This window comes from Durio zibethinus, chromosome 2, assembly GCF_047325235.1.
Source record: "Durio zibethinus cultivar Kanyao isolate XHJ-2024 chromosome 2, ASM4732523v1, whole genome shotgun sequence".
Lineage (NCBI taxonomy): Eukaryota > Viridiplantae > Streptophyta > Magnoliopsida > Malvales > Malvaceae > Durio > Durio zibethinus.
The window spans coordinates 38,205,369-38,216,927 of record NC_143163.1 but is presented as its reverse complement, the minus strand read 5'-3'; the positions used below and the strand labels follow the sequence as shown (position 1 = coordinate 38,216,927).

The following is an 11,559-nucleotide window of genomic DNA, read 5'->3' as shown; positions in this document are numbered from 1 at the left end:
CCAAAGCTATGGCCATGACTGAGATGGTCCTTCATCTAACATCCAACACATTTTTTTTTTCTTTTTTCCTATGTCTTTTAATGAGAGAAAGCTGGATGAAATCAAGCAAAGGGGTAATATGATCTCTCCCTATATATCTTATATTCTTATGATACAAAGGATTAGGATATATGCCTTTCCTTTTTTGTTTTTTTTTTTTCTATACTTTAAACAATTTCTTTTAAGATTTTACAATTGAAATATGGATAACTTATATATTCCCACATTTGGGTATTTGCTTCAATAGATTTCATTTCCTTTTTTGTTTTTTTTTTTTTCTTTCCCTCACATTTTAACAACATATCAACAGCAACCTTCTTCTTCATTGGCTATCATCAAAAAAGAAAAAAGAAAAAAACCATCATATCTATTCCATTCCATCATGCCCCTCCACCTTTATTCCTCTTTTTGTATTGTTTTTGTGCATCTTTTGTCCCTTTAGATGCTCAAAAGCATAGTGACAGATCCATTTGAATGACACATAGACCATTAACCAAGAATTAATTCACTAATAAAACCTGTTTCCCTAATCTACCTGGTTAAACAAATCTTTTAGTAGCTATTGGAAGATTTTTACAGTTCATTAGTTCCTTCCTCAATTTCCTTTAAGATGTAATATCAAAGAAACAACAATTAGATTCCTTTGCAAGTGGCCATAATTTGTGTTGGCTAAGATTTTTTCTCCTAATTTAGAACATGAATGTCAAGTATATAGCTCACTTTACAGTACTACAACGCTTTCAAATGATTGAAGAATCAGAACCCAAAGCCCTATAGCAGTAAAATGGGGGCCATGTACATGGCTAAGCTTTTTTCAAGGGATTCATATGCTTTACAAAGAATATAATCTCCAACAGCGTTTATGCTTGTAAAAAGCTTTCTACCCTTTTTTTTTAAAGGAGATGCAATTGGGATTTGGATATCTAAGCTTACACTTTCCATTACCAAAGCTGCAGTACAAGTTGCGTTCCTTTAAACATTTTTATTGATTCTCATCTCTATTATATTCCCCCCACCCCAGGCCATCTCCAAAACATTCAGTCATTCACCGATCATCTTTTGTTTCACACTAGTTTTTAATTGATTACCACTAGCTATAGCTAGCTATGGTATAATCTTTCCTCCTTGATTTTACAAATAAATAATTAATTAATTATCCCATAGATTATGATTAGACCATGACATGAAACTATGTAAGAAGAAAATTCTTTCATAAATGGATGCATCTGATCATATCAATCATTTGTCCAAGAAAATGCATCATCGGTTGATCATCATACCAACCTGTGTTTCTACTTTCTATAGCAATAATTTCGACCAAAACCAGTAAGCATCATGGGATTGAGCAATGGGAATGGGATGATAAATCAAGGCAGCATCCGTATTCAAAGTGGGCCCCTAATCAAGGAACTGGTTGTGCCGAAAGTTTCATTCGCATCCTGTGCTAGATCATTTCATGACTCTTTTCTAAATCATACAAGAAAAAGACTGAACTATATATATTGTTGTAATAGAAGATTTCCGTGAACTAGATCAAAAAAAATATCATTAGAACTTACGAATGCTACTGCTGATGATAATCCAGCTATAGCTAGCACCTTACCTAAATCCTTTAGCTAACATGATGAAACCAGAAGAATTCGGCTGTTACATACATACATATATATATATATATATATATATATATATATATCACTGCTGCATGCAGGACAGCAGGAGAGATCATTGAGGAACTTTAACAAACCTAATCTGAGGGCATATCAATATAATTGGTTAGGTTGTTTTTTGATCTGCAAAGTTGATTCAGGTTGGATCAAACGTAATTAAGCTAATTTTTTTCTCTAAAATAATGATTGGAATTGGAATCAAAAATTTTAATTTTTAAAATCGATTCTGAGTTTAGCATCAATGAAAATATCTATATATATATAAATATATATATATATATATATATATATATAGATATAGATATAGATGTCACTGCTGCATGTATGAGAGACAATTAAGAAACTTTAACAAACCTAATCTGAGGGCATATATCAATATAATTGGCTAGGTTGTTTTTTGATCTACAAAGTAGATTCTGGTTGGTTCAAATGTAATTAAGCTAATTTTTTTCTTTAAAATTATGATTGGAATTCGAATTGAAAACTTTAATTTTTGAAATCGATTCTGAGTCAAGTATCAATGAACTAATTAATAAAAGAAAGCGTTAGAAAAGTAGTTAAAAGATTATATGAATTCCTTGATCACCAATGATCATTCTACATTGAGTGATTCCATTATCTTTAGGTGGCAATGGGGCAAAAGTTTTTTTTTTTTTTTCCCATCTTTTGTGGTCTAAAATGTGTTTAATTAGGCAAGAAACAGTCCACCATTTGTGTTCTCATATTCTTTTGGCTTTGTCTTGTAAAATTTTGTGGACAAGAATCAACAAATAGCCTTCTTGAAGTCCTTTGGTTAATCTTATTGATGAAGTGATCAAAAGATCACTGACATGGAAAAACATTGTGTATATAAATATATATACATGTGGATTCTTCCAATATCATTTGTTTGTAACTTTTCTTTTCTTTGTCCTTTAAGAATAGAAGTAGAACGTTGTTCAAACAAAATCTTCCACAAAGTGAAGCAATTTGCATAATGAGAGAACATTTTTTCTTTCAGTCAAAAGGTTTTCAAAGTTTCCTTGACCTATCTTTGAATCACTATTACAAGTTAGAATTTGAAGCATATTTCTCAAAGATCCTTTCGATGAATAATACATAGTGCATATATCACGGATCGAGATTTAAGTTTCGAATTCGTACAGTTTCGAGATCCGAACATTCACTCTTTCAGCGTCTCAGATCAATCTTCCTGTCACGGTTTACACTCTTGTGAGGTATTGTCCGTTCTAGCCCTCTAGCCTCACGGTTTTATTCTACAAAAAGCGTCTCACAAGACGAAAGTGGTGTGAACCCTTTTATACCTTAGGGACCCTCCTATTATGTTCGATGTGGGATTCAGGACTCTTCCTTAGGTCCGTGACATTCTCTCGCATCCAACCTCGTGAAGTCCTCGTTATGGAGGTTGACCACCCTGCCTGCCTCTCTTGAGGTGCTTGGCATGGATCGAACGGTTTAGGGTTGACTCTGATACCACTTGTCACTGGTCGAGACTCAAGCTCCGAACCCGCGCTGCTCCGGGACCCGGGCATTCACCCTTCTGACGTCCCAGATCAGCCTGACCGTCACGGTTTATACCATTGTGAGTTATTGTCCGTTCTGATCCCTTTGACCTCACGGTTTTGTCCTTCAAAAGGCGTCTCACAAGACGGAGGTAGTGTGAACCATTTTATATCCCAGGAACTCTCTTATTATGTTCGATGTAAGATTCATGACTCTTTCTTAAATCTGTGACACATACATATAGTATATAGTACAAATTACTTTATTAAGACAAATTAATACATACACATAATACATAGTACAGATGGCTCATAGTGGACTTAGCTTTCATACATGATACATGTCTGTCAAAGATACACATTACACATGCATGCACATAATACATAGTGGGCTAGCATGCATTTGGACATAAATGATATTTTGATGAATGATCATAGAAGCAGCAGAATCTAAAAGTAATGATGGAATACTTCGCTTGTAAAGTTTATTAAATTTAATTTTAAAAGTCAATAGTCTTTTTTTTTATGGATGATATGTAAATTCAATGTAAATTTTGGTTTTTATGTTATTTAAACTTTTTTTAAAAATAAAAAATAATTTAAATTAATAGATAAAACAACCATTTAAATTAGTGTCATATTAACTAAATAGATTAAAATTTTAAATTGATTCAATGTTTTGTTTTGATTTAAACTTTGTTTCTTTTTATTTTTTCTTTCTTTAAATGACCTTTCAATTTTACATGTCCTTAAAACTTTTTTCTCTCTAAATATAATAATTGCATTTTTTTTAAAAAAAATTTGAATTTAGTCCAACTGATTCACACACTTCTCATAAGAGTTAGATTCTATTAAATTGAGATTTGATTCCCACTGCATACAATTTTCCCTTTCCTTTTTTTTTTTTTTTTTCCACATTCTCCAATTTCGCCTTGGGCCTTGGCATATATAAAAACTAATAATTGGAATTTTATTTTAATTTTTTTGGGCCAATTTATAAGATTGGCCCAATTAAGGGAATTCTGTTACTCAAATTTCTCTGTTCTTCAATATTCAGTCCAGTTTATTATGTGGGCCTTAAACAGAAAGGCCCATAAAAATCTAGTCATTGAATTGGCGGGGCCCACTAATTTTCCGATTAAATAAATTACATATTTCTTTTTCATTCAGCGTGCAGTGGCTATCTGCGATTTTACGTTGACTGCTCTGAGCTCTCTAACTTTTCACGCGCCAACACACTCCGAGCGGGGAAAGGAAATAGAAGGGATTACCGGCCGAGATCTCGTCGGACCTGTAAAGCTCCGGCCAAATCCGAGCTCTACTCAATCGTCTAAACACTCTGAATCTGAATTCAGCTGATTTTAATGAGATTGAAACCAAAAGAAAAGTTTTAACTGATATTGGACTTTTAGGTGTCAGGGTAAGGATCTTAACGGGGCTGTTTACAAGGCTAGAGATCTAAGAACTTCAGAGCTTGCTGCGAATAAGCGAATAAAGTTATATCTTTATGCGAAGGAGTGTGTTTGATTTTCTTGTTTGTATTTGATATAGTCGATTGCGTAGGCTGGATGAATACTGGGAATGGTCTATTAGGTCTATTAAGTTTGTTTATTTGTAGGAAGGGGGGTATGAAGAAATTTGTGGTGAGATGGAGATGTTGCTGCAGTCATCCAAATAGTGTTCGGTGTTTCGGGAACTACCAAGGGGAAGAATATGTGTGGGTTGGTGCAATAAGCAATTTTCTCCAAACTTTTGTTTCAGGATAGTTTGAGTTGATTTCAGTTTCTAGGTTGCATTGGTTTGTAAGTTTAGTTGTGCTTGAAGCATTTGTTTTTTTCCTGATATTTGGTATTTTGGGTAACTTATTTCCATGTTTGGGCAGACAGTAATGGAATACTGCAGAAGTGGAAGTGTTACCTGATTTGATGAATGTCACAGAGGAGCCTTTAGAGGAGGATCGGATAGCATATATCTGTCGGGAAGCTTTAAAGGTATTATTGAGTCCATTCAGTTTGGAAATAAATAATACTGGTTACAACTTACAAGGAACCTCCGTATCAGATGGTTGTAGAGTTTTCTTTTAAAGCATGTGGATAACCTAAGTGACATTCTTCATATCAATCACTATATCATACTTGATCTTCAATAGTCATAGGATATTAACAGCACTTACATGCTGAATAAATACGTGTTCGTATGTGCATATTTGTTTTCAGACATGCTTGTTAGGTCTGGGACCACAGAAAATAACAATTAAAATGTAGCAAACTATCCCATAATGATGTTCATGCATTGCCAATTTGTATCCACTTTCTTATTTACATATTTTCTCTTTTGATTTCTTCTTATGCAGGGCCTTGACTATTTGCACTCAATTTTCAATGTTCATGGAGATACTACGGGTGGTAATATCTTGTTAACTGAACAAGGAGAGGTGAAGTTGGGTGAGTACGCTTTGCATAAATTTATCTAATTGGAGTCAGTTGTTACTTAGGAAGTTAAAATTCTGAATTCGGTGCATCCATCCTAATATTTGTTGCCATTTGATAGGAACTGTAACCACTATGTTGCACTTGACAGATATTTCCATCATAATGAAGTTTCTATCTGGTCCACTTGTTTCCTTAGTGTTAACTAAAGAAAGTGCCCTAGAAGCACATTTTACATGTCAACACCTTACTTTGTATACGAGATAATGTGTAGAAACATTAGTGTTTCGCATTAGGAATGTATTTTGAGATTTCTTAAAGCATCTTGTATCCTTATTCGTTGAAAGAAGGTTTGCATCAAATCTTTTAAAGCTAATGCTCCATAGGTTATCATTGACAGAAGATGAGCATTCTTAGGTAGTTGTTGTCTCTTGTTATATTGGTTTTGATTGTTAAATTTGAAGCTGATATTCATTAGTGTTTTCTAGTTCTTGTTAATTTGCATTTGAAATGTTCAAGTCAAATATGTTTTTCAGAAATCTTATACTTCTTTGCTTCTTTGTGAAGTTGAGGTATGGTTATGTGCATCTATCCTGCCTGACCACCTGCCGTGGATTAGTCTTCTCTTGTACTGGGCAAAATGCTTGAGCAGAATCCTAATTTAGCCTAGCTTTCTATATTAAATAAAAGGACACTATTACTCATTTATTATCCCACCCCAAGTTAGTTCCTTTGAGCAGTTATAGGCAAGTGGTGCTATCCTTAAAGTTTTGGCTTAATACCCAAATATACCCTAGAACTTTGGTAAAAAATGGAATTAAGCTCTTGAAATTTTTATTGTGTGTAAACAAAGCTATTGTCTTTTATTTTTCTGTAACTATAACCATAAACTTTTAAAATAAATGAAAAAATTCCAATTGGAATAAATGAAGACTAAAATTTGTTATCTGACATTGCCGGCAAACACTTGAGAAGTCATGATTAGTTTTCTGTTATTTCAATTAGACTTTTTATAGAACAAATTAAAAGTTTCCATTTGGACTTTTTTAATTGATTTTAAAAGTTTATGGTTATAATTACGTTATAGCCTTATTTACATGCAATAAAAGGCTAGGGACTTAATTCATTTTTTACTAACATGTGAGGGTATATTTGGGTATTAAGCCTAAAATTTTTGAATGAAGTGACTTGTCTTACGGCTTGATCTGCCCATGTACTATTTGACCCAAAAGTTGTTCTATTCCACTGGGCATATGGGACCATTCTGCCTCTCTTTATTTGCATACTCCAAAATTATGCATGTCTTTGTATAAATTTTCCTTTTACTAAAGATCCATGATTAATCTGCCTATGATGTTGCTTTTATTTAATTGGATGATGCTTTTTTAATTTAAGGAAAGATTTGAATGATATGCCTTTTTTTTTTTTTAAAATTGAAAATTGATGATAGTCTTAAGTAGGCAAATGTGATGAACATACAGACTCCTTGAAAACATTGAGCTTTTTATTTGAATTTGAGTGACAGTCCTAAGCAGACATAAGTAATGACATAGAGATACCTTGAAGATATTGAAGAAGGTCTGAGACAAATTGGAGGGGGGAGGATTTATGTGAATGTCGTTTCCATCTGGGCTTAATGTTTTGTTTTTTTTTTTTTCACTCCTTGACACCTTGCTGATCTGTAAATCTGTTGTTATTTTGATTATTGAACAGGTGATTTTGGGGTAGCAATGCAGCTTACAAGGACCATGTCAAAGCTCAATACAGTATGTAGTATTCTAACTACTTTGCAATCTGTGCAACTGTTTTCACTTCTTTTGAGCTTAAGATAGATATTTTGATGAATGTTCTGGGTTGCATCTCAGTTATTTGGTGTATCCAGGCCAGAATATCTCCAGTAGGATTTAGGAATGACTTAATGGAAATTAATTTAATCCTACACTTACCAATGTCAAAGTGTTGAGCTGAACCGGCTGTTTAGATATATGTTAAATATAACAACTAGGGCAACTTTGCATCTAGTTTACTCATCCACCAGTGTTTCGTGTGTAATAGATTATACATAACAAGCATACTAGAAATTCCCTTATCTTTGTTATAGAATCTATGGTTTGTGGCACTTTTCTGGAAGTTCAGTAACTGTCCAGCAGATGAGTGATGCAGCTCACGTAGTAATATCTATCTTTTAACTCTTTCATAGTAAATGACATTGATGGATATCTTGACTTGCATCATTGGTTTCTTACAATTAAGTTGATGATTGGTTTATTCTCAATTAATGAAAGTGTGTGTGTGCGTGCGTGCGTGCGTGTGTGTGTGTGTGTGATGCAGCTCACGTAGTAATATCTATCTTTTGACTCTTTCATAGTAAATGACATTGATGGATATCTTGACTTGCATCATTGGTATCTTACAATTAAGTTGATGATTTGTTTGTTCTCAATTAATGAAAGTGTGTGCGTGTGTGTGTGTGTGTGTGTATGTGTGTTTTATGATATTATTCTTATGTTCTTTTCTGATTATTGGCACTCCACATTGGATGGCTCCGAAGTTATTCCTATTTTCTTCTCTGTATATCTCTATTTCCTTGTTTCTGCTTTAGATTCAAAGTGTTTGATCAAAGTTCTGTGTCAAAAAACTGATTACTTTGAATTTCTTGGTTTTTGCAGATGAAACAGCTGAAGATGATGAGGGAACCACGGATGGGTGGGAAGAAGAGGATGAAGTCATCAAACCTTCATCATCAAATGCAAGGTTCATTATTTCTGGGTTCTTAGATTTTGTTTGAAGTTATACACTTTATTTTGCTTTTGGTAATAAGTTGTTTTAATTAATATAGATTGGTGATGGCAGGGGATGGTGGTGGAGTTGTATTGCATGGTGTTCCTTGGGGTGAATCTGCCCTCTATATTGCCCATGGTGTCCTAAAACTGTTTAATGATGACATTAAACATTATGCTTTCAAGACTACACCTTGTGGATACCTCTATGTCAGACTAGACAAATTGTCAAACGAGTAAGTAGTACTAATTCTTTTCTTCCTCAAGGACTAGAAATGTGAGAGCAACTAAAGTTTCTTTTACAAGAACCTAGCTGTCATCTGATTGTTGCTTTTATCACTACTATTTTGCTTATGGAAATATAAAGCAAACAACACTTTTGAATCCAAAAACAGATAATGGTTTTGAAGAATTTAAAATTAAAAAATATATATGTTTTTTTGAGAATGAAAATACGAAATACATGATTTTATAGAACGGTTATGTTACCTTTTTTATTCATTTGTTCATATTGAGTAATTATAACTTTTTTCTCTCATTTTTTTTCTTTTTAGCAAATTTTTAGGAAGTAAATGAAAGTAGCAAAAGCAATAACCAAGTTGTCTAATTTCTTGTGCTTGACCCAAGTCATTAATATCTGATCAAGAAAGAAGCAATTTTCTCTTTAAAAAGATAAAGTTTTCAGTGGACTTATATATTCATCTTATGATGAATAATATTTTGGTGTGGGTGTGAGCATAAATTTATGTAGCTTGGAACTTCAATCTTGAGGATTGATAATATTAAAGGACCAATCTGCCTTTCACTGATATGATTGGTCCCAGTATGGAGGAGCTGGAGAGCTATAATCAAGAATACGAGAAAAGATTTAGATGAAGCTGGAGAATGGAGAGAAATACCTGATGATTTGGCTCTTGAGGTAATATGTGGCTAGTTCTTACATGCTGAGGCTCTGATTTGGCTCTCTACACTTGGCACTGAAGTTTGCCACGATCCTCCATATATGTTTGTCACCTAAAAATGATATTTTTCTTTTGAAGATATCATCTCCTGGTGCAGAGAGAATACTAAAGGTGCCAGATGATTTAGATCAGTTCAATGTTATTGCTGTGAGAGTTTGTTATATTGGAAGATGCAGAGTCTAATTGTGCTGAAAAGAGTGCAATCTTCTTACTAGATTCCATTGAGCAAGATAATTGTGTCTGTGAGTTGGCGGATGTGAAGGAGAACAGGGACCCCAACAGCAAGGGTAGACCTTTTAGTCATAAACAGAGGGATTGGAGATTAAAACTGTCTTTTGACCGGCATAGGATGATAATGCTGTGCCTTGAATACTGAAAAACAACGGGTGGCAAGGTATACAGGGCAAGATGATAAAAGTTTCATTTTAATTTTATCAATAAAGCTTCGATATGAAAACCAAAAATTCAGGTATTGTTACAACCTATATGAGCTTAAAATATTTCTTACAAATTACTAACATGAATAACACATTGGATCAGTTGTTCCCCATTTTAGAATAGTTTCTTGGTGTAGGTGGTTAGTTTCTTTTGAAGATCATCATTAGGTAGCTTTTCACTTTATTACCTACTTCTATCTATGGTTGTTTAATTGGAGCAATTGGCATGAAGCCATCTATGTTCTTAGCCGCATTAGATATATTAGTAAAGCTTCAAACTTGGTTATTTTATCACTCTTCTTGCATTCACAGAACTCCCATGGACTATTGCCTCTTTGTCTCTTTTAGAGCTTGTAACCATAGCCACTGATAAAATATGAGTAGTTCCCTAGTTCTCGAGCTATAACAGTGCGTATTTTATATTTTATCAAAACTAGACTTAAGCACACTCTTGGCTCAGTTTAGTGCTGACTGGTTGATTCGCAGTTTCTGCAGCTGTTTGCTACTCAAAAAACTGACAATTGATCACTGTCCTGCATTTCAACCGCATGAAATATTGTGGTCTACCAACTTCTTACCTCTTACCAAAATCATTATTAGGGTAATTCATATCACCCATTTTTTTCTTTTCCTCCTTTTAACTGTATGGAACTTCAGAAGCATCTGGCTTACTGGCCAGGTCTTTTATTTGAGTCCTATCATCCGAGAGATGCTTGTCTAGTTGGTATCTATCTGTTTGTGAAAGGTTTTAATTTTGAAGCCCAAAGTAAAAAGATCGAACTTATGACATGGCTAGGCCCGACTAACCCGTTCTTAAGATTAGGCAATAATTACAATATCGTGCATGCCCTTAAGATTAGGCAATAATTACAATATCGTGCATGCCCTTAAGATTAGGCAAGAAGAGAAGGGTAGCATGTCAATTTGAGGGGGGAAACACCCATCTAGACAGGCCCTTAAGCTACCACCATCCACTAAGCAAGTGGACCACTAGCAATGGAGTGGATTTTTTCTCATACTATCATGTGAGTTAGACGTTTCTTTTCTCAGTAATTGTCAAATGCAAGTTTTGGTTATCCACCTTATTGGCTGAAAAGGTTTTTATGCACTGAGATTTCAATATTTGATTATGTCAGAATTTAAATTTTAATTATTGAAATTAAAAGTTTAGCATTCTATCAATAGATTATACAATTTTAGCCCTCTCAAAGATAATGACTTTGAGAATCTTATTACAATAATGAAAGAACCCATGAAAAGATAAAAGTTTATCCAATCGCACAATTCTAAAAGAATATCTCCCAAATTTTATACTACATAATAATACTCACCAGGAAAATCTTCAAGCTGACATATGAATCTATTTCCTGGTTATAGTTTCCTCCAATTTTTTCTGATTCAACATTGTTGATGATGAAGAAAAGAATGAGTTAGTGGATTTTCAATTCGACAAATCAACCATGAGAACCAATAAAAACCAGATAAATTCCAATTTTAGAAGTTGATAAAAAAAAAAAAAAAACATGGAAGGCCCATGATTGCGACTGATAGGACAAAAATATTAGGATAGCCTAAGAAAGTTGCCATCCAACAGGCATTCAATAGAAATTTGCATCATCTAAAACGGCAGAAGAACAGATTAAATACTGCTAAAGCTACCCAAAGTCCTGTATTAGGAGTGAGAAGTAATGACACATTAGACAGAATAATATTTGATAAGACCACATTAATCATCTCAGCTTG

At 33.8% G+C, this 11,559-nt stretch overlaps 1 protein-coding gene across 7 annotated transcripts; it reads left to right on the top strand.

Moving 5' to 3' along the window:
- The first annotated feature begins 4,374 nt into the window (after positions 1 to 4,374).
- Positions 4,375 to 9,680, top strand: LOC111318249 (uncharacterized). 7 transcript variants are annotated; one of them, XM_089755753.1, is made up of 9 exons: positions 4,375 to 4,725; positions 4,827 to 4,929; positions 5,091 to 5,199; positions 5,562 to 5,652; positions 7,351 to 7,403; positions 8,307 to 8,391; positions 8,491 to 8,653; positions 9,242 to 9,336; positions 9,458 to 9,680. In XM_089755753.1, exons 3-8 carry the CDS (start codon positions 5,134 to 5,136, stop codon positions 9,291 to 9,293), a joined length of 510 nt encoding a protein of 169 aa, XP_089611879.1. In that variant the 5' UTR covers positions 4,375 to 4,725; positions 4,827 to 4,929; positions 5,091 to 5,133; the 3' UTR covers positions 9,294 to 9,336; positions 9,458 to 9,680. The 7 variants fall into 7 exon arrangements, with proteins under 7 accessions (XP_089611879.1, XP_089611883.1, XP_089611877.1 ...); XM_089755757.1 differs by lacking the exon at positions 4,827 to 4,929 and having other exon boundaries at positions 4,375 to 4,628; positions 5,095 to 5,199; XM_089755751.1 differs by lacking the exon at positions 4,827 to 4,929 and having other exon boundaries at positions 4,375 to 4,628.
- Positions 9,681 to 11,559: the final 1,879 nt, after the last annotated feature.

What these genes read in the sequence shown, in the direction of transcription:
- LOC111318249 (XM_089755757.1), top strand. Translation starts at nt 5,134, where the DNA reads ATGAATGTCACAGAGGAGCCTTTAGAGGAGGATCGGATAGCATATATC. An exon ending in CCTTCATCATCAAATGCAAG is followed by an intron (nt 8,392 to 8,490) that starts GTTCATTATTTC and finishes TGGTGATGGCAG; the next exon opens with GGGATGGTGGTGGAGTTGTA. An exon ending in CTAGACAAATTGTCAAACGA is followed by an intron (nt 8,654 to 9,241) that starts GTAAGTAGTACT and finishes GATTGGTCCCAG; the next exon opens with TATGGAGGAGCTGGAGAGCT.